The sequence below is a fragment of the Girardinichthys multiradiatus genome, chromosome 6, assembly GCF_021462225.1.
Source record: "Girardinichthys multiradiatus isolate DD_20200921_A chromosome 6, DD_fGirMul_XY1, whole genome shotgun sequence".
Lineage (NCBI taxonomy): Eukaryota > Metazoa > Chordata > Actinopteri > Cyprinodontiformes > Goodeidae > Girardinichthys > Girardinichthys multiradiatus.
Genome location: NC_061799.1, coordinates 7,263,607 through 7,288,518, shown reverse-complemented (window position 1 = coordinate 7,288,518; position 24,912 = coordinate 7,263,607). Strand labels below are relative to the sequence as shown.

General features: G+C 40.6%; 1 protein-coding gene across 1 annotated transcript in view; it reads right to left on the bottom strand.

Annotated features, from left to right (window-relative positions):
• Nucleotides 1–24,912, bottom strand: part of mfsd8l2 (major facilitator superfamily domain containing 8-like 2) — a 33,321-nt gene that overhangs the window by 7,141 nt on the left and 1,268 nt on the right. Inside the window, exons 2-8 of the mRNA XM_047369018.1 lie at nucleotides 18,937–19,084; nucleotides 18,115–18,300; nucleotides 17,704–17,766; nucleotides 16,280–16,399; nucleotides 15,966–16,045; nucleotides 15,315–15,582; nucleotides 7,441–7,514 (exon numbers count right to left, since the gene is read on the bottom strand). Of these exons, the coding sequence (XP_047224974.1) occupies nucleotides 7,441–7,514; nucleotides 15,315–15,582; nucleotides 15,966–16,045; nucleotides 16,280–16,399; nucleotides 17,704–17,766; nucleotides 18,115–18,300; nucleotides 18,937–19,075 (930 nt within the window). The 5' untranslated portion in view covers nucleotides 19,076–19,084. The remainder of the gene's footprint in view (nucleotides 1–7,440; nucleotides 7,515–15,314; nucleotides 15,583–15,965; nucleotides 16,046–16,279; nucleotides 16,400–17,703; nucleotides 17,767–18,114; nucleotides 18,301–18,936; nucleotides 19,085–24,912) is intronic.

The following is a 24,912-nucleotide window of genomic DNA, read 5'->3' as shown; positions in this document are numbered from 1 at the left end:
CCTGTATGACCCCCTCTCTTTTCCAATGGTTATAATCAGTCTGACAGAGAGAGGTATCCTAATCCTTGTGGTTTTTAGTATAACAACGACCATCAGTGGGACCCTTTGTGGGGTGCCTTGAGATGACATTGTTGTAAATAAGCGCCGTTTAACTAAATAATCTGACCTGAAACTATCTCTGTAGTTATGCTGCTATAGGCTTAGGCTGCTGGAGGACATAATGACCACTTTCACCCTGTTAGCTACATTCTCACACTACTCTCCAATTTTGCATTATTTGCTGTTATTTCAGCTTTTAACCTTGTTCTCTCTCTTTTCTCTTAATAGAAGCTACGCCTGGCCTGGCTATGTGTCTACCTGTGACACCTTTCTGGAGAGGGGAATCGTCCGAGCTTCTGCTGGCAACAACTTAATGCTCACCCTCTACCGATGATCCACTTGGCCCTGTCTTTTAGTGTTTAACCCTTTCTCTCTCCTATACATGGAAATTGACTGAGCTTTTACTGTAACTAACTCTATGTGATCTCTTTCAGACTCTAACCTTGAAAACTGGCTCAGAGTTTATCTGTTCTTTCTTTCTAGATGAAATGACTAAACGAGCTACATCCATTAATATTTACTTTTCCTTCCCATAGAAAGTACTCCTGGATCAGTGTTTCTTTGTTCTTTTTGTGTCTCTGCTCTGTTCTCTCAAACCCCAGTCGGTCGTGGCAGATGGCCGCTCACACTGAGCCTGGTTCTGGTTCTGCTGGATGTTTCTTCCTGTTAAAAGGGAGTTTTTCCTCTCCACTGTCGCTACATGCATGCTCAGTATGAGGGATTGCTGCAAAGTCAACGCCAGTGACTGTCCACTGTCTCTACATGCTCATCCGGGAGGAGGGAATGCTGCAAGTCACTGACTGGATGCAATCTGCTGGGTTTCCTTAGATAGAAAAACTTTTTATCCAATTTGAATAAATAACTGAATCTGACTGCACTGTTCAATGATTAGGATTAATTGGAATGTATGTACCTGACTTTTGTGAAGTGCCTTGAGACAACATGTGTTGTGAATTGGCGCTATATAAATAAAACTGAATTGAATTTAATTGAATTGAAATACTGTATAATAGGTACATAAGTATATTTCTATGATACTCGGAATTCAACTTAGGAGCATCTGATTTCTACTGATCATCCTTCAGATGATCTGGTGGAAATTTAGCAGACTGAACATGATTTGAAAGTGACCTTGCCTGTCTGCAAAAGGTCTCAGAGCCGAAACCTAGCAATGAAGTTTTCTCTGCAAACCAAATTGTGATAAACAACAAAACAATTTGTCAGCATGGAACGTACTATAAAGCACTAGTCTCTATTAAATTAACTTTTAATTTTAAATTTTGAATTATTTTGAAACAGAAGAAGTTTTTGGAACCAGCCGTTATTTTGGCTACCCGACCAACTGAATAATAAGGAAAGAATAGCCTTGGTCATAGAGGTGACCAAGACTCCAATGGCCACTAAGGTGGAGCTTCATTGTTAACTTTTGGAGGTAGGAGAACCATCCAGAAGACCAAAATAAGGCCTGTACAGTACACCTTTTTAAACTCCAAGCATTATGTATGGGGAAAAGCATTTACTGCTCATCCTGGCTGCCTTACTGCTTGGCTAACACCATTTCTACTGGTAAGTATAGTGGTAGCAGCATCATGCTGTAGGGCCGTTTGTGTGTGGGAAGAACTTGATAAACAGTCCACATAGATTGTAAGATGACAGCAGGCAAATATTGAAAAGACACCTGCTCCAGCGGACTCTAGACCTTAGAGCAAAGTGTCGATACATCTTTCAACAGGACGATGATCCAAAGCACATAGAACTTAATGTCCTTAAGTGGCCCAACAAAAACCAAGTTAACCTGTCCTCCATGAGTCTTTTGGATGCAAAATAATGTACACCATCACTAGGTTATGGAACAACTTAGCTCAGATGTGGTTGCTTTGGTGATAACATTATGTAAGCCTACAGTGTAGCTTCCAATGTCCTCGAGACACATGCCAGACTAGGACAGGGGGTGTGGTGTGACCACTGACCTACATGGTAGGATCAATGAGAGAAAATCTTGCTGACATACAGAGTCTAAGATGTAGTGACAGTGTCTTGGAGACATACTAACGGCATGATTAACTTCCTACTGAAGAAGGCTTTCCTAATAATAATAATAACTTTTATTTGTAATGTGCATTATATTTAAGCAAATCTCCAAGTGCTACATGTAGCCCCCTTTACTGATTCCTCTAAATAAAATCTAGTGCTTTCAATTCCCTTCAGAAGTCTATTTAGTAAACACAGTCCACCTGTGGAGTGTAATTGACATATAAATAGATGGAGGAAATCAGGGGACAAACAACGTATGAGGACCAAGGAACACGGTAGACAGGTCATGGATAAGATCAGGGATGTGGACAGTTGATAGCAGAGTTAGGTTTAAAAACTATTTTCCAAGATTTGAACATCTCACAGACCTCTGTTCAACCATCAGCTGAAAATGTAAAGGGTACAGTACAACTGCAAACCTACCAAGACATACAGGTCCTTCTCAAAATATTAGCATATTGTGATAAAGTTCATTATTTTCCATAATGTCATGATGAAAATGTAACATTCATATATTTTAGATTCATTGCACACTAACTGAAATATTTCAGGTCTTTTATTGTCTTAATACGGATGATTTTGGCATACAGCTCATGAAAACCCAAAATTCCTATCTCACAAAATTAGCATATCATTAAAAGGGTCTCTAAACGAGCTATGAACCTAATCATCTGAATCAACGAGTTAACTCTAAACACCTGCAAAAGATTCCTGAGGCCTTTAAAACTCCCAGCCTGGTTCATCACTCAAAACCCCAATCATGGGTAAGACTGCCGACCTGACTGCTGTCCAGAAGGCCACTATTGACACCCTCAAGCAAGAGGGTAAGACACAGAAAGAAATTTCTGAACGAATAGGCTGTTCCCAGAGTGATGTATCAAGGCACCTCAGTGGGAAGTCTGTGGGAAGGAAAAAGTGTGGCAGAAAACGCTGCACAACGAGAAGAGGTGACCGGACCCTGAAGAAGATTGTGGAGAAGGGCCGATTCCAGACCTTGGGGGACCTGCGGAACCGGTGGACTGAGTCTGGAGTAGAAACATCCAGAGCCACCGTGCACAGGCGTGTGCAGGAAATGGGCTACAGGTGCCGCATTCCCCAGGTCAAGCCACTTTTGAACCAGAAACAGCGGCAGAAGCGCCTGACCTGGGCTACAGAGAAGCAGTACTGGACTGTTGCTCAGTGGTCCAAAGTACTTTTTTTGGATGAAAGCAAATTCTGCATGTTATTCGGAAATCAAGGTGCCACAGTCTGGAGGAAGACTGGGGAGAAGGAAATGCCAGAAGTCCAGTGTCAAGTACCCACAGTCAGTGATGGTCTGGGGTGCCGTGTCAGCTGCTGGTGTTGGTCCACTGTGTTTTATCAAGGGCAGGGTCAATGCAGCTAGCTATCAGGAGATTTTGGAGCACTTCATGCTTCCATCTGCTGAAAAGCTTTATGGAGATGAAGATTTCATTTTTCAGCACGACCTGGTACCTGCTCACAGTGCCAAAACCACTGGTAAATGGTTTACTGACCATGGTATCACTGTGCTCAATTGGCCTGCCAACTCTCCTGACCTGAACCCCATAGAGAATCTGTGGGATATTGTGAAGAGAACGTTGAGAGACTCAAGACCCAACACTCTGGATGAGCTAAAGGCCCTATCGAAGCATCCTGGGCCTCCATAAGACCTCAGCAGTGTCACAGGCTGATTGCCTCCATGCCACGCCGCATTGAAGCAGTCATTTCTGCAAAAGGATTGCCGACCAAGTATTGAGTGCATAACTGTACATGATTATTTAAAGGTTGACGTTTTTTGTATTAAAAACACTTTTCTTTTATTGGTCGGATGAAATATGCTAATTTTGTGAGATAGGAATTTTGGGTTTTCATGAGCTGTATGCCACAATCATCCGTCTTAAGACAATAAAAGACCTGAAATATTTCAGTTAGTGTGCAATGAATCTAAAATATATGAATGTTAAATTTTCATCATGACAATATGGAAAATAATGAACTTTATCACAATATGCTAATATTTTGAGAAGGACCTGTAGCTATCCACCTAAACCGTCAGGCCAGGCAAGAACAGTATCAATCAGAGAAATGGCCATTGTGACTTTAGAAGAGCTGCAAAGATTCACAGCTCAGGTAGAAGTCTGTCGATTGGACAACTATTAATTTTGCACTCCACAAATTGGGACTTTATAGAAGGACAATGTTCTTCAGCAGAGACAGAGGAGATGGACAGAATTGGTGAGAATATGAATGGAGCGAAATGGTGGGTAATCCTGGAAGAAAACCTGTTGGAGGATGCAACAGATTTGAGATGAAGCAGAGGTTCACCTTCCAGCAGGACACCAACCCAAAACATACAGGCAGAGATACAGTGGGATGCTTCAGATGAAAGCACATTTAAGTGCTTATATATTTGAAAATCTTTGGAAAGCCTCAAAAAATAGTGTTCACCAAATCTCCCCATCCAGTCAGACTGAGCTTCAGGTTTTTAGCTGAAAATGAAAGGATAAAAATCTGTGCAAACAGAAACACAGATGTAGTTGTAACAAAAGGTGGATGTGGTGAGTATTAACTCAGGGGTCTGGGTATAATTGCACTTCAGGGTTTTCAAAATATGTTTTGATTATTTTTCTATTATTTTCTTTCTACTTCACAGTTATGCACTGCTTTGTTTTGGTCTATCACATAACATCCTAATAAAATAAATGAAGATGGTGGCTGCAGTGAGACATAATTAAGAAAATCAAGGGGTATCAACAATTTTGCAAAACACTGCGGGGTAATCCTGTGTGTAGATGTCTCTCTGTAGAAAAGTTATTTAACTTTTTCTGATACCCTGATGTCTCATTTTTAAAGAAACATTCTTGGTGGTGGAAACAATGTCCCTCTGTTTAGGAGGTGCACCAAGCAAAAGAAAAAACACAAAGTAGACTTTTTATATGACTAAAATTTGATTAAGAACTGTGCAATACAGTACTAAAGTAAAAATATTGAACTATAAACTTTAAAGAGGGAAAATTCTGATTGGAAGGAAACTTGAATAGAGTATGTGTGATTGGAAACCACTTAGGGGTTCAGTGAAATCTAATCAAAGACATTCAAATGTAGTGTTTAACAGTGAAAGTGAGTGTTTCCACAGAAATCATGTGAAGAGAACTCAATGTACTGTGACTAAATAACTGTGTGGCCTCCAGAGAGACACTTATCTGAAAGACAAATAAAAAAAGGTCTCATTATGTGAGGAGGAATAAAGACAGGACTCTGGTCAGCGGAATAAGGCCGTGTGGTATAATGAGTTTCAGAGTGATTAGCACATTAGAATGAGAAATAATGGGTTTATCATAGCGAGTGCTTACTGTTCAAGCCTAAGAGGGCCGTTTTATGATCTGTGGCCGTTGTAATTGGTCAGTTTTGGACTCAAATGTTTGGTGCCCAAAATTAAGGTCAGCTGAGTTCCAGGTTTTGCATTTATGAATTTCTACTTTTTCAGAAGGAAGCAGCATATTTCTCAAGGGGGGTGCCAGTACTCCCGGGGCTGAAACTGGGAAAGACTGATTCAGGCATCATGAGATCATTTTCACACATGGATTGGCCACAGAGCCACAACCTGAAGTCTATTGAAAATCTTTAGGATGTGCTCGAGAGGACTTTACACAGCAGTCTGAGTCTCCTGTCATCAGTGCAGGATCTTGGTGAGAAATCGATGCAAGTCCAAAAGGATATAAATGACTTTGGATACTGTGAGTTAATTAAAGACATTTCAACAGCACACGTATGGGACATACTGTACAGTGATTCTCCTCTCATAGATTTCTTATGTTTTTTTGTTTTTGTTTTCAAACATTTAAGAGTTTCAGATCAAACTAAATTTACTATCAAATACAGATGTAAAGATGTATATTTGTATAAAGACAAAATTAATTTACAAGTTCATTTATTGTAGGAATAAAGCAATCCAGACCAACCTTGCCCACAGTCAAAAGATAATTCTTTGTGTTTGTCCCAAAAGAGTGGAGCACATTTCCTTCACCATTACATCTGCTCCCAGAGTCTTTTAAAAATAGAGTTAATAAAAATTTTGACTCAGAGGTATCTAAGTCCACTTGATCTCACTTCGCTTTAGACATCTAGCTTTGTTGCTGTGACTGAATTTGTACACCAGTCATCAGAAGCTTTATTTTTTTTTTTTTAATTAGTGTTGTATAAAATAATCAATTTAATCAAAGGTTTTGTAAATAATTTATCACAATTTATCAAATTATTTTATCCAAAATTATTATTATTTTTTAATTCCAATAGTCACTGATTTACTAAATTGACATATAAAATTATGATGACTGATCATTGCTCTAATGCATAGCCCAACTGTGCTTGAGGACATTCTCCTTCAAGATTTTCTGGTGGAGCAGGATTCAGGTTTCCTCTAAGTACAGCAAGTTGCTTTGCAAGTCCTCAAGGAGGAAAGCAGCCCCAGACCATCACACTACCACCACCATGGTTAACAAAAAATACGATATTACGGGACGTCCTCCGTCCAAAACGTTTTGCTTTTGTCTCATCAGTCCACAGAACATTTTCCCAAAAGTCTCAAGGATCATTAGGATGTCTTTTTTAATGTGAGATGGCCCTTTGTGTTCTTTTGGTTATTGAACACTGAGCCTAACTGAGGCAAGTGACGCCTGCACTGCTTTAGGTGTTGTTCTGGGTTCTTTTTTGTCTTCCTAGATGAGCCGTCGATGGGTCTTGAAGAATTTTTGGTAGATCACTCCAGGGTTGGTTCAATGCTATATCATGTTTTAATAAATAATTAATCTCACTATGGTTCACTGGGGTCCCCAAGCCTTAGAAGTGGCTTTGTAATCCTTTCCAAACTGATACATGTCAGTTAAATGACATGTATTACATGGTCATTGATAGTTAATTCAAGATTCAACAAGTGGGGCAGATAGATCTTCACATAGGGTTAGCTTTTCTACCATTAATAAGGAAATCATCATTTGAAAACTTCTTTCTGTATTAAGTCAGATTGTTATTTTCTGATATTAAACTGCTTTTGACAATCTAAAATATTTAGGCAGGATAAAACAAAAATGAGTAAATTTGTAAAGAGGCAAATATTGTTTACAACAATTCACTCTAATACTTTGTGAAAAAAAGAGGCTGCTTGATTTTTATTTTGCATTTATTGTATCAGGAATTTAGATCCTGAGTTTTTCCATCAAGGGATTCATTTCTGATTTAGCACTGAGCAGAACTTAATAGAATATTTAGAAAATTTGGCTGATGGATCTACATGGTTACTGCTCTCACCTCCAGCGCTGTCTGGTTGAACAGAGTGATGAACTGAGCCGTGAGGAGAACGACCACTTCTTCTCTCAGGAACTCTGTGAAGTCAAATACAGAAAACTCAAAGAGATAATCAGCAAACAAGTTTAACTGAAAAGCTTTGACTGGCACACTGTGTGGAGATAAAGTTTAGTGAGAAAAGAAAAATTTGAGAGCCTAGCCCAAGCTTCTGCTGCTTGAGATAAGTGTGAATTGGACATTTTCCTTATGAAAGAATGAGAGATAAATAGATCTTAATAAATTCCATGTCTCGGAACCATCTTTTCCTGGAACAAGAACTCCCTTATGGGCGTAGAGGGGAGGAAAACGAGCTGGGCTTGCAGCTAAATTTGGATGTTCCCACCAGATGGCTGGAGAACAAGGCTTGATATTACAGAGTGTGATCTGCTCTGGTTCACATTTCTTTGTTCACTATTTGCTCTGTAATTTAGTTGAGTTAAGGTTTTGTAAACTGCTGTTTAACTGCATGTACATATATCCCTAAAGCAGCTGTTGTTGTAAGTAAATACAGATTAAAACAGGTTCAAATGTTGCTTAAGGTTACAGATTTTGTCCCTAAAGTTACCTGGAGGATTTAATGGTTCAAACACATTTCTCATGTCTAAAGGCAATCATTTCAAATAGATTTAGGACTGAACCAATTTATTGAATTACTGTATTTTCCGCACTATAAGGCGCACTTAAAAACCATTAATTTTCTCAAAAAATGACAGTGCGCCCTGTAATCCAGAGCGCCTTATATATGGATCAATTGGTTAATTGGTTGATCCATACTGGTTGTACACGGCGCTCTGTCAAAATGTTTCAGTACGACTGGTAAACTACAAAGCCGCACCGCTTGCAGCATTACGGCTACCGTAGTCAGGGGTGTCGCCGAAGTAATAGCGGTAAACACCTGTACTGTGCTTACTCCTAGTCCAACACCACTTGTGTGTGTATAACGACCCCAAAATTGCACCTTTCAAGAGACACGCTTACGATGCTGAGTTCAAACTCAAGGTTGTCAGCTACGCAGTCGAACATGGGAATAGAGCAGCAGCGAGAGAATTCAACAGTTAACGCTACTATATTGTGAATGTACTAACGTTTGATTTAGTTCATCATACTGTTTCTTTTACGTGTTTACTAAATCAGGGAAAAGTTCCCTTTCACGTTTTAACTAACGTTTGATTTCAACTTCAACTTCATAGACTCCAATGCATTCCTAACGTGCGGTTGGCTCTATTCAATAGAATTCTATGTAGAGGAGACCTTACCATGAGAGTGAATGGAGTTATCAGAACGCTGGTTTGTAGTGTATTAATAAAGTTTGACTGACTGACTTATCTGACTGTTTTGTTGACATTCTCTTTAGCACAGCTCCATCTAGTGGATGCATAACGCAACCCCAGTCAAACGTTTGACTGCAGTAGCTTCTATTCTATGCGCCTTATAATCCGGTGCACCCTATAGTGCGGAAAATACGGTAATCAGAATAATTGTGATTAATTGATTGTTGAAATAATCTTCAGTGAATTTAAAAATCAAATAACTGTACACAGGTACACAGACTGTAAAACATGTTAATTATCAAACCACTCAGAGCAGTAATTAAGACAAAACTGTAAAAGAAATACATACATTTTACAAGTAAAATGAAAAACTTTCTTTGTCTGTAAATATGGTCTATCCAGAACTGTCTAGATGGATGAATGGATGGATGGATGGATGGATGGATGGATGGATGGATGGATGGATGGATGGATGGATGGATGGATGGATGGATGGATGGATGGATGGATGGATGGATGGATGAATGGATGGATGGATGGATGGATGGATGGATGGATGGATGGATGGATGGATGGATGGGAAGAACAGATTTAACTCAGTGACAGATGACTCCAAAATGGACACCTAAAAGCTTGGCTGAAATTTGCAGCTGATCACATGAACAAGCCAGATGCTGTCTGGAAAAACGTTTCCTGATCAGACAGAAACAGACGAGTCAATGGGTTACAATGACAGGAAGTAGGTGTGAGTAGCCATGGTGAGGCGTTTAGACCTAAGTCACAGTACCAGCTGTCAAACATGGTGGTGGCAGCATTTGGCTGTGGGTCTATGCTGCCAGTGGCTTTGGTAAATTTTACAAAATGGATGGAATAATGAAGGAGAATAACTACTGCTAGATTATTGAACTTCATCTCAGTTTAGCTGAATGGTTGTGTATATATGTATTTTAGTCTTTATATGTAACAATGACCCTGTGTTTATTAGAGAACATCTAGAATAAAATCAAACTTGTTTACTCAGATCCTGCTTTAATAATCATTGTAAACGTATGATACATTTCTTACTGGAACAGTAAGTATTGAAGATGTTCTCAGAGAATGACTAAAATGCTGCTATTTTATGTACTTGTACAGAAGCGTTGATCCAGTTTTAACCACATAAAACTGAATAAGCTAAAAGCAAACTATAATAAACATCACAGCAGTTCAAAAGCAACAAATACACTGATTTCATGTGGGCTATTTTTTTCTCCTTGACCCCCTGACAGAGATAAAACCTAATGAAAGAAAGCATATGCTCTGCCATATTTTCAAAGGTTCTTCACGGCTACACAAAAAAGTCCAGAAGAATCAATAATTCAACAGAGTGAATACCAGGAACACTGTAACAGCTAACAGAGAGTTTCTAGTACGGCAGATTCTCTTTTGAACAAAAAGGAATCGATAAGAAATCTGGCCACATTACCAATTTTGTCTCCATTTCATCCACAAGTCAACCACAGCAAGTCAGTCAATAAACAAGGAGGTCTGCAAGCCATCCCTTTGCCTCATCTTCAAAGAGTGAGAAGATCGATAAGAGGGTTTGACAAGTATACACACACACCAACAGTCATACACAGCTATCCCTGCTGGGAGTTTGTACCGACTTTCATTAACAGCAGAGAGCCTGACCAACAACCCTGACCCTAAACTTCTCTGCATCCTTACTTTAAACATAAAACTTAGAGCTTCAGACATGATGGTAACCCTTTTAGTAAAGTCACTCATTCAATCAGTCTTTAAGTGAGATTACATCATAAAAGTTAATTCAGGCAGTTTGGACCAAAGCTGAAAATAACCTTAAATGTGTCACATTTATTGGCATCTGTCAGTGAAGTTGAAGATGACCCTTATTTGCCTTGGTCCAACCACAGTCTTCAAATGAACTACATCTATTATCAGCACAATCATTTATTGGTGTTAGAGAAAACCTAGACATTTGGTTAGTTGTTTCCATCTAGTAAAAGAACTGAAGTACTGAAATGCATTCTTGTTTGCTGTGTTTGCCATTACCTGTTTTAAAGGCACTTCACCTTTACATGCTCTGCACTATATGAGAAATATGCTTTTCCTTTTCCCAAATGTGTACACTCAGCACCCACTGATCAGTGTTGCCAAATCTCATGAAAGGCAAGCAGAAAACAAGGAATGAATAATTTGATGGATACAAATATCCCTCCTCAATCTATTTGGCATACATGTTGCAGTCAGTGATGAAAGATGCATTTAGGTCCTTGAAAGCAGTCGTGTCACGTACTCTGTTTAAAGTGAAATATACATGAATCTAAATATGAACACAACCTGTCCCTACTCCACACAGCCTTCATAATCTGGCCACTTTTGGCTAAATCCACTCTTTGCTGTACTGTGCCCTTGTTTCAGTGACTAAGTCGTCAACAATAGCCCTTCAATTGCAAACACGAAATATTGCTAAAGGTATTAGGTCACTTTCATTGGGGTTAACATAAAGTTGGCCCATCCTTTCCAGCTACAACAGCATTAACTATTCTGGAAAGGTTTTCCATAGGGTTTAGGAGTATGTTTATGTCAATATCTGACCTTTCTTCCAAACGAACATTTGTGAGGTCAGACAGTGATATTGGAACCTATTGTTTTGTCCACACTCTAATTCTTTCCAAAGGTATTCTACTGGATTGAGGTCAGGACTCTGGAGGTCATTGCAGTTCCTTAACACAAAACCCGCTCATCTACGTCATTCTGGACCTTGTTTTGTTCACTGGTGTGCTGTCATGATGGAAATTGTCCAAAAGTATTTGCATGCTAAAGCTTTGAAAGTTCCTTTTGATGAAACAAGGGCTGAGCTCGTATCCTTAAATACATCCCTACACCATACTCTACTTCAAACTTCACACTTGGCACAGTGCAGTCAGACAACTACTGCTAAACCCAGATTTGTCCAATGGGTTACCAGGTAGAGAAGCGTGAATAATGAACCTGGAGAACACAACCTCTATAGAGTGCAGTGGAGGCATGCTTCACACCACAACATTAAAAAAACACTTTGCATTGCTCTTGGTGACGTAAGGCTTGGATGACATGGAAACCCATTTCATGAAGCCCACCATGCACTGTTCTTGAGCTATTCTAAATGCTACTTGAAGTATGGACTTCTATTTTATTGGTGAGTTGCTGTTGCTCTCATTCAATTCCACATTGTTATCATGCCACTAAAAGTTTACTGTTAATTGATTAGTTGGAAAACAAAATGTAATGGAAGGACTTCACAGGTGATACACAGATGGCATCTTATCACAGTACCATCATTAAAATCTCAAAGCTCCTGAGAGGAAACTTAAATTTTTTTCAAACATGTTTGTAGTTGTCTCCATGACTAGCTGCTGGATTTTCTACACATGTGGCCATAGAAGTCATAGGAACACCTGAATTCAGTTATTTGGATGGGTGAGTGAATCTTGGCAGTATAAAAAAGAGAGGTCAAAGTCGCTCATAACATGCTGACTTTTCAACAATATTTCTGTTTTTGACCTGAGGAGTACTCTTCTCTGGCTTTGGTATCATAGTTACTGGTGGTGTATCACTACAATAAACTCATGTGACACACAAGACAGCAGCTTCTGTATTTTCATTTTACAGTGGAATTCATGTTAAACTGATGTACAGTAGAGCGTCCATACTGTAAAACTAACAACATTACAACAGTTTTACTGCAAAATCAGTAAAACAGCATTATGTGGGTCTACTGTTGAATAAAATACAGTATAATTTGCTATAAATCATTATTGTGATCCGTTGTGATCCAGTCACTGACTCGATGTAATCTGCTGGGTTTCCTTAGATAGAAAACCTTTAACCAATTTGAATAATGAACTGAGTCTGACTGCTCTGTTTGATAGTTAGAATTAATTGGAATGTATGTACCTGACTTGAAATCTGTAAGATTCGATTTAATTGACTTTGTAAAGTGCCTTGAGACAACATGTGTTGTGAATTGGCGCTATATAAATAAACTGAATTGAATTATTTATACACACCTCTTATAAGGAGTGTGAACAAATGAGAAGATCTTCTGTCCTGTCTTCGACAACACCATCGGTCTCATGACGTGTCAGAGATCTACTCCTAGCTCTGTTTTTCCTCACGTTTCCTAAAGCTGTACATTTCCCCGAGGGCGGGGCTGGGCAGCATGTGCAGCGCAGCTGCATTTCATCAGACCTCGTCAGCTGGAGCTTAAGAGGAGCTGGTTGCTGATCAGTCGATGCCTGAGTGTCTTCCGTCGTGGTTACCTTTCTGTCACAGCCTGACCGGATCCTCCAGACAAAGATTGGACTCTTGGATTTCTGCTAAGCTGGTCAGAACAAACCTCCTGGCTACCCTAGGCTCCTCCTTGTTAAGTCCCTTCCGCCCTTCGACATCAAGCTACCTGAATGCTCACAAAACCTTGGCAATCTCTGAAAATCTCCCCCCCTGGCAGAGTCCTGCACCTCCACCAGTAAGCCCCTTTAAATTCAAATTCAAAGATACTTTATTGATCCCTGAGGGGAAATTAGAATTCCAGTACAACCCATCCAAGGGACGGGTCACCGAGGCTTTGCTGCCCACTCACAGGCGCTGCCCTTAAACCTGTCTGTTTTTGCTTCTGAAGAATTCTGTACGCTCACTTACTTTCCTTTCCTTCCTCAGTGGATTCCTGTCTAAAATCTTACGTCCACCTGAAGCAGAACCGCTCAGTAAATCTTGTTTAGCTGTTCATTACGTCTCCAGTTGATTTCCTGCATGTGGGTCAGATGTTTATCTAAAACGATGACATGACGATAGTAATTCAAGCACAGGTGTACACAGTTTTATATTTCTAACCCTATTTTGATCCAATTGTCTCTACCACAGTTTAATTTACTTCTTTGCTGCACCAGTGACTCAATTTTTGATATACCCTAGCCGTAGCCATTACCAGTGTCTTCCTAAGTCTGACTTTTGCCTAAATTTAACTTACCCCATAGCTCCAGCCCCAACACCTAACCATTTAAAAAAAAGGGGCCATTTTGATTAGGACTAGGCCTATACCCCATAAGGCCAATTGGTCTTCAGAAATTCTCTATAAGTACAATGGGTGGCAGATCCTTTAGTTATCGTCTCCTCTCCTGTGGAACCAGTTCCCAGTTTTACTCCGTGAGGCAGACACCCTGTCAACTATTAAGGCTAGGCTTAAAACTTTCCTTTTTGATAAAGTTTATAGTTAGAGTGGCTTAGGTTATCCTGAGCTATCTCTGTAGTTATGCTGCTATAGGCTTAGGCTGCTGGAGGACATAATGACCACTTTCACTGTCTTCACTATATTCTCACACTACTCTCCAATTTTGAATTATTTGCTGTTATTCAGATTTTAACTTTATGTTCTCTCTTTTCTCTTCCTAGAAGCTACACCTGGCCTGACTCTGTATCAATCTGACACCTCTCTGGAGGGGGGCATTGTCCAAGCTTTGCTGGCAACAACTTAATGCTCACCTTTTACCGATGATGCACTTGGCCCTGTCTTTCAGTGTTTAACCCTCTCTCTCTCCAAGACATATCGACTGACTGAGCTTTTACTGTAACTAATTATGTGTTCTCTCTCATACTCAAACTCTGAGCCAGTTTTCAAGGTTAATCTGTTCTTTTTTCCTAGATGAAAACTAAAGGAGCTACACCCATTAATATTTACTTTTCCTTCCCATAGAAAGTACTCCTGGATCAGTGCTTCTGTGTTCTCTTTGTGTCTCTGCTCTGTTCTCTCAAACCCCCAGTTGGTCGTGGCAGATGGCCGCTCACACTGAGCCTGGTTCTCCTGGAGGTTTCTTCCTGTTAAAAGGGAGTTTTTCTTCTCCACTGTCGCTACATGCATGCTCAGTATGAGGGATTGCTGCAAAGTCAACGCCAGTGACTGTCCACTTGTCTCTACATGCTCATCCAGGAGTAGTGACTGCTACAAATCTCTGACTTGATGCAATCTGATGGGTTTCCTTAGATAGAAAACATTTTATCAAATTTGAATAAATAACCAAATTTGACTGCACTGTTCAATGGTTAGAATTAATTGGAATGTATGTACCTGAGTTTGCGATGTGCCCTGAGACATGTGTTGTGAATTGGTGCTATATAAATAAAACTGAACTGAATATAAAGTAAGTGATTCTATCAAAAAATGTCCTAAATAGAAAGCATAAGCAATGACACACACCCACACTTATCCAAGCAAAGCACAACAAAAGATCATTAATTATAGCAGAAGTCACTGCTCCCCTTTTGTATGTAAACTTACTATGGTTCTAATGCAGTGGGACACCTGACATTATTTATGTACTTTTTTGATACACATGCACATACAAGTCCTGGAGAAGGGCAGATCAGTGTAACTCTGTATACATGTTTGTGTGACTGCAAGAAAATCAATAAAGCAGATTCAAAACATGTGTATTGGCTGTGACACCTCTTCATACATGAAGTCTCCAATGGCCTGGAGGAAAGCTGATAGTCATTGCACAGGACATTCAGTCAGAGCTGCTTGCTCACCTCTGCTGACGCTGAAGTTTTGAAAGGGGTTTGAGGCTTCATGGGCTGTCTCAGACAAGGTGGAGGTCTCAACTTGATCAGAGTTGACAGCGCTGTAAGTGTGCCCCGCCTCTTCGTCTGACCCCATCAGGGGCACCTCCTCCTCTTTCACCTCCTGTTGTTTCAGCTCCAATACTGTGACTCCCTCCTCTGAGCTTATGGGTGGTATGTCCCAGTATGTAGCCAGGACCACAAACTGAAGCAGCAGCCACAGCACACACATGAAGATCTGAAAAGACACACATCTTCACGAATGCTTTTTACCATGTCAGAATCCTAGAAATCAGTATTACAGATGGGAAACATCAAGGCATAAGTTCAGTGTCAAATTATGTGGAAAAGGGAAGCAGGCATGGAGGAAGGACTCTACATTTCATCTTGGCTGAATCAGTGCTACAGGTGTTTTATTAAGGCATCATGCGATGGAAACAGATACAGGCAGTTACAAGCCAAAGCTTCTGTGCACATTGTTTTATTTCTATTGTTCAGAGAACAAAGTAGGAAAAAACCCAGATGAGTTCAAAATGTAGTGCGACTACTTCTACGGCTCGTTTTGTGCATTGATGAGCGTTTCAGAGAAATTTAGATTAATGATTGTCTGGATGTGGTTACCCCAGGAGACGTGTACTTGTTCACAGCAAAAGGCCCCAGTTTGAAATCACACAGCCGCAGGAACAAGTTGAACGCTGGCCCTGGAGAGACAAGAGGATGTGCTTTAAAGATGAGACAGACAGAGGATGTGCAAAGACACTAGCCTTACACCAGGGTGATTTTATTGAATGGCCTCTTCTCCTGGCAGATCAAACTGCACATCAAAGCTGGAAGATCCTTTCCAGTGTCTGATATTTCACAGAATACAGAGCAGGGTGCAGTGAGGTGAGAGTGACACCTCTGCCTTCATGGTGTGAGTGAGGAAAGAAACTGACCGACAAGAAGGCCAGCCTGTCGACAGGCCATGACGGCTGCGAAGATACCAGCGCGTTCCTCCGGCAGAGTGCTCCGGGTTAGAAAACCAAAGATGGAGGAGCCTGCTCCCGCACCGATACCTGAAAGGAAAACAGCATAAGTCTTTTCATCACACCATAATCACGTTCATATGGTTTCTTTGTCACGAAGCCTCTGCAGGTCTGAAATGAAGGGCATGATTTTAATTTCCTTTCTAAATACATGCAAAATGACTGAGAACATCCCAAACATCAAAAATTAAAAGAAACAAGCTATCCACAAAGATCATTTCTCATCAGTTTATGATGATGTTGAAGTTTTTACATTTACAATGTTTCATATCTGCCCTTCAGTGGAGTACAAAGACACACAGCTTTAACTAAATGAAGCTTCTGTAGCATGTTCCTACACATCCGCTACCTTAAGCATTTACAGGAACATATTCAGTATGATTTCCAGCTAAACCAGGCTGCCATAGAAAATTTATTTTAACTTGTTGAAAGATTATTTGGCATGAGCCCTGAAATTTAAAACATGATTTATGTAGCACATCGGTGCCACTGTTGTTACATTTAAGCAGGTGTTACAGCAATGACCCAATTATAACAGTGTGTCTGCATGCCACATTATGCAGACACCCTATCTGCAGTGAAGAAGATTCTCTCACCTAGGAATGCCAAAATGTTTGAGGGGCTACAATGGGGGAAAGATCAGTTTCCTGGTTAACTCAGCTAATAGACTAGCTAGGTATGAGTAGTTTGTTGACAGTTAGAAGTTAGAAAGGCCAGGCTGAGAAGATGACTACAACACAAGCCTAAATCACATTTTAAAAATTAAGGTCATGTTGTTTGTCATTGTTAAAATTATGTCATGTTTGAGTTTTGTGGAGGACCAAAGCGGTAACAGGACCACAGCAGACCAATGGTGGAAATAAACAAACTGAGGATTTACAATCTCAAGAAAACACTGGGAGCAGGCAACAGTTGAACAGAACAATCCAGCAAAAAAGAAACCAGAAACGTAAATACAATAATATAAGAACCTGGTAAAGACCAGCTCAGTTTTATTATGTTCTCTTATTTAAAACCATAGAATAAAGAGAGGATGTTCTTTCTTTTTTGTCAAAGTTGTAACACAAATACCAGTAGAAAAGTCCAAAAGGATAAGAGACACCTAAAGCTGTATAATCTCCAACTGCACTTCCTAAGCTGTATGTAATTGGACTCGGAGGAAAGCAGATCACATGGAGAAAACATTGGAAGAGCGTGCAAACTTCACTCAAAAAGGTCATATTGAGACTCAAACTGTTCAGTGATGCCAGTAATGCTAACAAGGTGTTCTACCCTGTACAATACAACTATGAGATTGTTTTTAAGCAATGTTAAGTTAAGAGTGTGTGTGTTACCTGCTACAAGCCGACTGCATAACAATAGCCACTTTGAATAGCCAAGAAAATACATGAAGTTTCCTGGAGACAATTGAAAAAGACACAATGTTGGTTCTCAAACAACAGTGAATGCTTTACTTAGACAATGGATATAAGGATGCATATTGGGGAGTTCCTTGATCGTCTTTGCTGATATTACAGAACCATATTCTGTGATTGTAGCTATCACATAATTTAGCACAGTTACTGTAAATATTTTAGAGCACAAATCTCAGCTTTTATCTAAGAACTTTGAACTTTAGAGTGTGTCCGGGCAAAAGGAAATGAAAGCCATGAAAACTCTCAGCTCATGTCATGCATTTTGTTTTCTCTGATCTCATGATGTAGCATTCAGTAAAAAACAATAGAATAAAAACAAAAGAGTCTCACCAGCGATTTCAAAAATATTGGAGAAAAGGATAATGTATTTAGTAGTTTTGCTTCGATCTGACCAAATTCCAAATAGTGGACCTGTGAGCAGCGCGCTCAGGCTGAAGGCAGACAGACCCAAACCCAGGAAGTAAGGTGGAGCCTCCAGAATCTGCAGATATCTCCATATTGTGGGCAGAATGACAGCTGGGACCACCACAGAAGAACAGAAGATGAGTATGCTCACAATAAAACTTGGTGCAAAAGTATTAATTCAACTTTTTTTGCATTCTGTTATAGCCGCAAACTTCGTAGCACTCTAGTACTCTAAACTTCATAAAGCTAGAGAAAACTCTGAAAATTTTTTGTGGTTTTGACAACTTAACTTCGGTAAGTCTCAATACTGGAAACTGGCCCATGTGTATAGATGAACACTTTTCCCTTTGAGTCACAGCTACCCCATGATGGAGTTTATTCACCAAAGTTCTGCTCCTCTATTTACTACTCAGGGGACTTCTGAAAGCAGGCGGTAAGAGCGGGCTGAATATAAATGCACACCACACTTTTTAGACTTCTGTTTGTAAAAATATGCTGAAAACTTCATCATTTTCCTTCCCCTTCACTATAATGTACTATGTTGTGTTGGTCTATCACATAGAATCCCACTAAAATACCCTGAAGTTTGTGGTTGTAATGTGAAGGTTGGTAGAGGGCTATGAACACAGTACTGTATACCGAACATTCGAGCAGAAGCCATATTGTCTGTGATGTGCACTTACTGCAGACCTACCAGGTAAATGTTTTAACAGAATATTCAGACAAAACAGTCATTAAAAGCCTTACCATACTCTATCCCGCTCAGCATAAATATTAATCCGATGGTAAAGAACGTTAGATTCCTCTTCTGCTGATTATCCATTGTGGTGAGTAACTTGCTGCCCTGAAAACCCTGATCTGAGTACATGTTGTCCTTAAATGTCATTCAGCGGCACTACAAGATAGGAGACACCATGCACCCAATTACAGCTACTGGCCCAGATAATTGGAGGAATAAGTCACACCATTGTACAAGTTCATAGTACAACTTCTTAAAGACAGACAACAAAACTGATGCGTCTCCTGCAGCGAGGGCTTAGCTGAGTCTCAGGACAGAAAATATCACCTTAGCACAGAAACAGTTTCCCCTGACTTGAAATAATTGCCGTGGTCCAACTCCATTAGGCATTTATGTTAAAGATGAAATTCTGTTTGAGTCATGTCAGAAGTGCAGCTCCAAGCTGCGAGCCTCACGGTCAAGGCAAGGTCTCAGGTTGCTAGGTGAAGCAGAGTACCCAGCACTTAATACATTTTTAATCTTGTTTTCTTCAGTTACATCAATAGCATCTGATTCTACTACCGTCCTGTAAGGAAGTGTGAACAGCATATGGTACGAATATAAAAAGTGTGGTTTCTTGTACAGAAACTGCAGTTTAGCAGCATTTTAAGTGCAGGCATAAATATCAATAAACACATACAATTGAAACAATAGTCCTTTTTTCTCATTGTCTGACAGTAAATCAGACCAACATTTCTGTTTTAGGCTGGTTAGTATTGCCAAAAATTATTTATATTTACTAAATGATAACAAGGACTGAAAGCCTTTTTGAGAGAATGTTTTCTGAGAGTGTACTATGCCTTTAACAAAAATAAGAAAGCCGAGATGACTTGCGCACAGACCCGTGGATGTTTGGGTCAACACCTGAAACACACTGCTTCCTTGTGTGACATCATGGAAAAATCTAAGGAAATCAGCCAAAATATCTGGAAAAGAATTCTGAAACTCCACAAGTCTGGTTTGTCCTTAGGTACAATTCTGAGATATCTAAAGGTGCCACACAAACATTTATATTACGCTTAGAACAAAAGCAAAAGACCTTTTGAAGATGCTAGTTAAAGCTGGTTAGAGAGTGTCCTGTGCTCACATGGTCTGAAAGGCCACTCAATGAGGAAAGCTGTTACTCCAAAAGCAACATAAAAAGCCAGATTACAGTTTGTAAATGCATCGTTACATTTGGAGGACAAAAGGGAAGGCTTGCAAGGCTGAGAACATTTGAGAACACATCCAATTGTGAAGAACTGTGAAGAACCTAACACTAACCCTAACCCTAACCCTACTACCAAAAAAATGTATGGAAACTTCTGACTTGTTAATCCTAACTGACCTAAAACAGGAAAGGTTTGTCTTGTTTTACAGTGAGAAAAAAAAATGAACTTTTTATACAGTGTACTTAGGAATTTGGTTTCAACTGTATTGAACTGTACTGAAAATATGTTGATTCAATTCAATTCAATTCAATTCAAAAATATTTTATTAATCCCAAACGGAAATTAAATGTTGTAGCTCATATTATGAAGGTTTCTTCAATGAGCCGTTGTAGACGCTGATGGCTGTGGGCAGGAAAGATCTCCTGTAGCGGTCTGTCTTACAGCAGATCTGAAGAAGCCTCTGACTGAAGACACTCTGCTGTTGTACAACAGTCTCATGAAGAGGATGCTCAGGGTTCTCCATGATGTTCTTCATGTTATGAAGAATCCTTCTTTGTACAATGATCTCCAGATGTTCCAGAGGAGTCCCCCAGAACTGAGTCCCTGGCTCTGATGCTGCTTCCCCAGCAGATAATAACAGAAGAGATCACACTCTCCACAGCAGACTTATAGAAGATATGCAGCATCTTGCTGCAAACACCAAAGGACCTAAGCTTCCTCAAGAAGTACAGTCTGCTCTGTCCCTTCTTGTAGATGGCTTCACAGTTGCATCTCCACTCTAGTCTGTTGTCCAGGTGAAGACCGAGATATTTATACTCCTCCACCACCTCCACCTCTTCTCCCATGATGGAAATAGTTTTTGACTTATTCCTGTTTCTCTTAAAATCTACAATAATCTCCTTTGTTTTAGTCACGTTCAAAATGAGATGATTGTTTCCACACCATGCCACAAAGCGGTCCACCACCTTCCTGTACTCAGCTTCTTGTCCATCTCTGATCCACCCCATGACTGCAGAATCATCCGAGTATTTCTGCAGATGACAAGAGTCTGTCTTGTATGGAAGTCTGAGGTGTACAGAGTGAAGAGGAAGGGTGAGAGTAGTCCCCTGTGGTGCTCCTGTGCTGCTGACTACCTGGTTAGACTCACAACCCTTCAGTCTCACAAACTGTGGTCTGTTTGTCAGGTAGTCTTTGATCCAGGAGATTATTGAGGCCTCCACCTGAGTCTTCTGGAGTTTCTGACAAAGCAAATCAGGTTGGATTGTATTAAATGCACTGGAGAAATTAAAGAACATAATCCTCACAGTGTTACTGGCTTTGTCCAGATGACAGTGGGTTCGTTGAAGCAGGTGTATGATGGCATCTTCAACTCCAACTCAACAGCGATAAGCAAACTAAAGCGAGTCCTGGTAGTTTATTGTTTGCTTACTCAGGGCCAGGCTAAGGTTGAAGAGGTGCTGCAGAATCCCACAGAGCTGTTCTGCACAGGCCTTCAGGACTCTAGGGCTGACATGATCTGAACCTGCAGCCTTATTCCGGTTCAGTCTTTCCAGTTGTCTCTTCACCTGACTTCTAGAGACACATAGGCGGAAGGTGAAGGCAAAGGGAGCATCCGTATCTGCTAATTTGGTTGAAGGCAAATATGTAGAAGCATAAGGGTCCATGGCTGAGGTGGAAGATAAAACATTTAAGGTGTGACAGGGAAGTTGTGGGTAAAGGAGGGTGGAATGTCTATTTGGCTGTGAGCAGGAAAAAAGGATGCTGAGCTTGTTTCTGAACTGAACCTGTTGAAGAGTGTGTTTAGTTCATTGGTTTTGTACAGACATCCATCGGGCCAATAGTCCTTCTGCTTGAAGCCTGTGATCTTCTTCATCCCTGACTACACATCTCTAATATTGCTTTGCTGGAGCTTGCTCTCCGACTTCTTGTTGTACACCTCCTTGTTGTCTTTTATCTTGACTTTAAGTTGCTTCTGTATACTCCTCAATAATTCCCTGTTTCCCTCTCTAAAGGCTTTTTCCCCCTGTTAAGAAGGTCCTTCAGGTCACTGGTGATCCTGGATTTGTTACTGAGGAAGCATCTCACCGTTCTGGTGGGAATGGTGTTATCCACACAGAAGTTTATTTAGTTGGTCACACACTAGGATCCCAGTCTGTAGCCTCAAAGCAACCTCGCAGGGCTTCTTCAGCTTCCTGTGACCATTTTCTCACAGTCCTCTTTATTACAGGTTGTCTCTGAACAAGGAACTTATATTTTGAGCAGAGAAAAAAATGATTGTGATCTGATTTGCCTAGAGGAGGCCTTGCTTTGTATGAGTCCTTCACATTTGCATAAAACAAATCCAACATTTTGTTTTCTCTGGTACAACAGATGACAAACTGTTAAAACGTTGGAAGTGTAGCAGAGAGTGAAGCATGGTTAAAATCACAAGATATTGCCACCAACGTATTGGGGTGTTGTGGCTGTAGCTTAGCAACAACTGAGCTGATGACATCACATGCAGTGTTGGCAACAACAGCTAAAGGTGGAACGTAAACTGTAACCAAAATAAAACATAACCAAAATAACACTGGTGAACTCTCTGGGTGAATAATATGGAAGAAAACGTACTGTTAACAGTTCAATATCTGGACTGCGGAGATGACATTTCACAGTAACATGTCCTGGATGACATCATCTGTTGTTCACAAGTACTACCAGTCCACCTCCTTTGCATTTGCTACTCCTCTTTAAATCTCTGTCTGCTCATAGGGTCAGAAAGTCTGGCAGAGAGAAGCTGGAGTCAGGGATACAGTGCTTTGCAAAAGTACTCAGCTCCCCGTGAACTGGTCAACCTCTTGCCACATTTCAAGCTTCAAACATAAAGATATAAAATTCAAATTTTTTGTGAAGAATCAACAACAAGTGGGACACAATCGTGAAGTGGAATGAAATTTAGTGGATGTGTCAAACTTTTTTAACAAATAAAAAACTGAAAAGTGGGGTGTGCAATATTATTCGGCCCCTTTACTTTCAGTGCAGCAAACTCACTCCAGACGTTCAGTGAGGATCTCTGAATGATCCAATGTTGTTCCAAATGACTGATGATGATAAATAGAATCCACCTGTGTGTAATTAAGTCTCTGTATAAATGCACCTGCTCTGTGATAGTCTCAGGGTTCTGTTCAAAGCGCAGAGAGCATCATGAAGACCAAGGAACACACCAGGCAGGTCAGAGATACTGTTGTGTTTAAAGCCCGATTTGGATACAAAAAGATTTCCCAAGCTTTAAACATCCCAAGGAGCACTGTGCAAGTAATCGTATTGAAATGGAAGGAGTATCAGACCACTGCAAATTCAATTCAATTCAAATTCAATTCAAAGAGACTTTATTGATCCCCGAGGGGAAATTAGAATTCCAGTACAACCCATCCAAACAGACATCATGACACAAGACAAGGGGGGGACGGGTCACCGAGGCTTTGCTGCCCACTCACAGGCGCTGCCCTTGCTAGATGAGAAAAGGGGCCACATTAGGAAAGTAGAGGGGAAAAAATCCTATTTCACACTTTATCCTTGGCAGGATACAGTTTGAGATTGCAAAAAAACCTCAGCACACAGAAGCAACAAGTTTACAAAACAACATCATGTCGGGAACGGTGAAGGTGGTGTGAGGAGTGCAAATGTTTATCTTGAGCATGTGTGTGTGTGCAAGTGAGTGTGTGCAAGTAAGTCCATGAAGCACTGTCACAGAGGCCATTGTCCTTGATGGTTCGTTGGAATGTACATCAACCGGCCACGTTCAGAGCAGGTCCACAGATGTCCTCAGGGAAGGGAGGGGGCAGAGGGAGCAGAGCGTCATGTTTACATAACTTCCAGGAGAGGTTGAAAATAGCCAGTCATCAAGGTCGTGCAGGGGAGCCAGATTCAGAAAAACAATAATTAGTTGGGTTAGGCTGACTCTTAATTTTCCGTCAGCCTTGAGAGTCTCGCTGGTGCTTCTCAAAGGCGAATCCAAACAGCCAAATTCCTGGTCTTTCGCCAGATCTGAGCGAACAACTTTCTCCAAGATTTATCCCATTTCACCCCTGAGTCCAGGAACCGCAACCTGCCTGCGATCCTGTGTAAGGATCACATCCAGTCTGCGATTCAGCTCACGTAACATCTCAGTCCAAGTGCTGATCGCCCTGAAGATCCCATCACACAAGCCAGGCAGCCTCACAATTAACAGCTGCTGACATTCTCCGAATTTCTCGATATGCCAGGTAACCGCTGACTTCAAAAAGCAGAAATCCTGATATCAAACATCCAATTATATACACATCTTCCACATCCTTGACTGACATTATCGACAAACACACAATCCTCCACTTATGCCAGGAGTCCATTGTGTATCCAGAGAAAAACGTCCAGTCCGGGCAAGTTGGGCTCTCCTTCACACTGTCTTCTCCTCGAGACAATTTTATCAATTGTATTGAGAGACCAGCTGACCAAATCCATAACTAAGAATTTGGAAATCTACCAAGACCCGGCCGTCCCTCTAAACTTTCATCTCGAACAAGGAGAAGACTGATTGATCAGAGATGCAGCCAAGAGGCCCATGATCACTCTGGATGAACTGCAGAGATCTACAGCTGAGGTGGGAGAGTCTGTCCATAGGACAACAATCAGTCGTACACTGCACAAATCTGACCTTCATGGAAGAGTGGCAAGAAGAAAGCCATTTCTCAAAGATATTCATAAAAAGTCTTGTTTAAAGTTTGCCACAAGCCACTTGGGAGACACACCAAACATGTGGAAGAAGGTGGTCTGGTC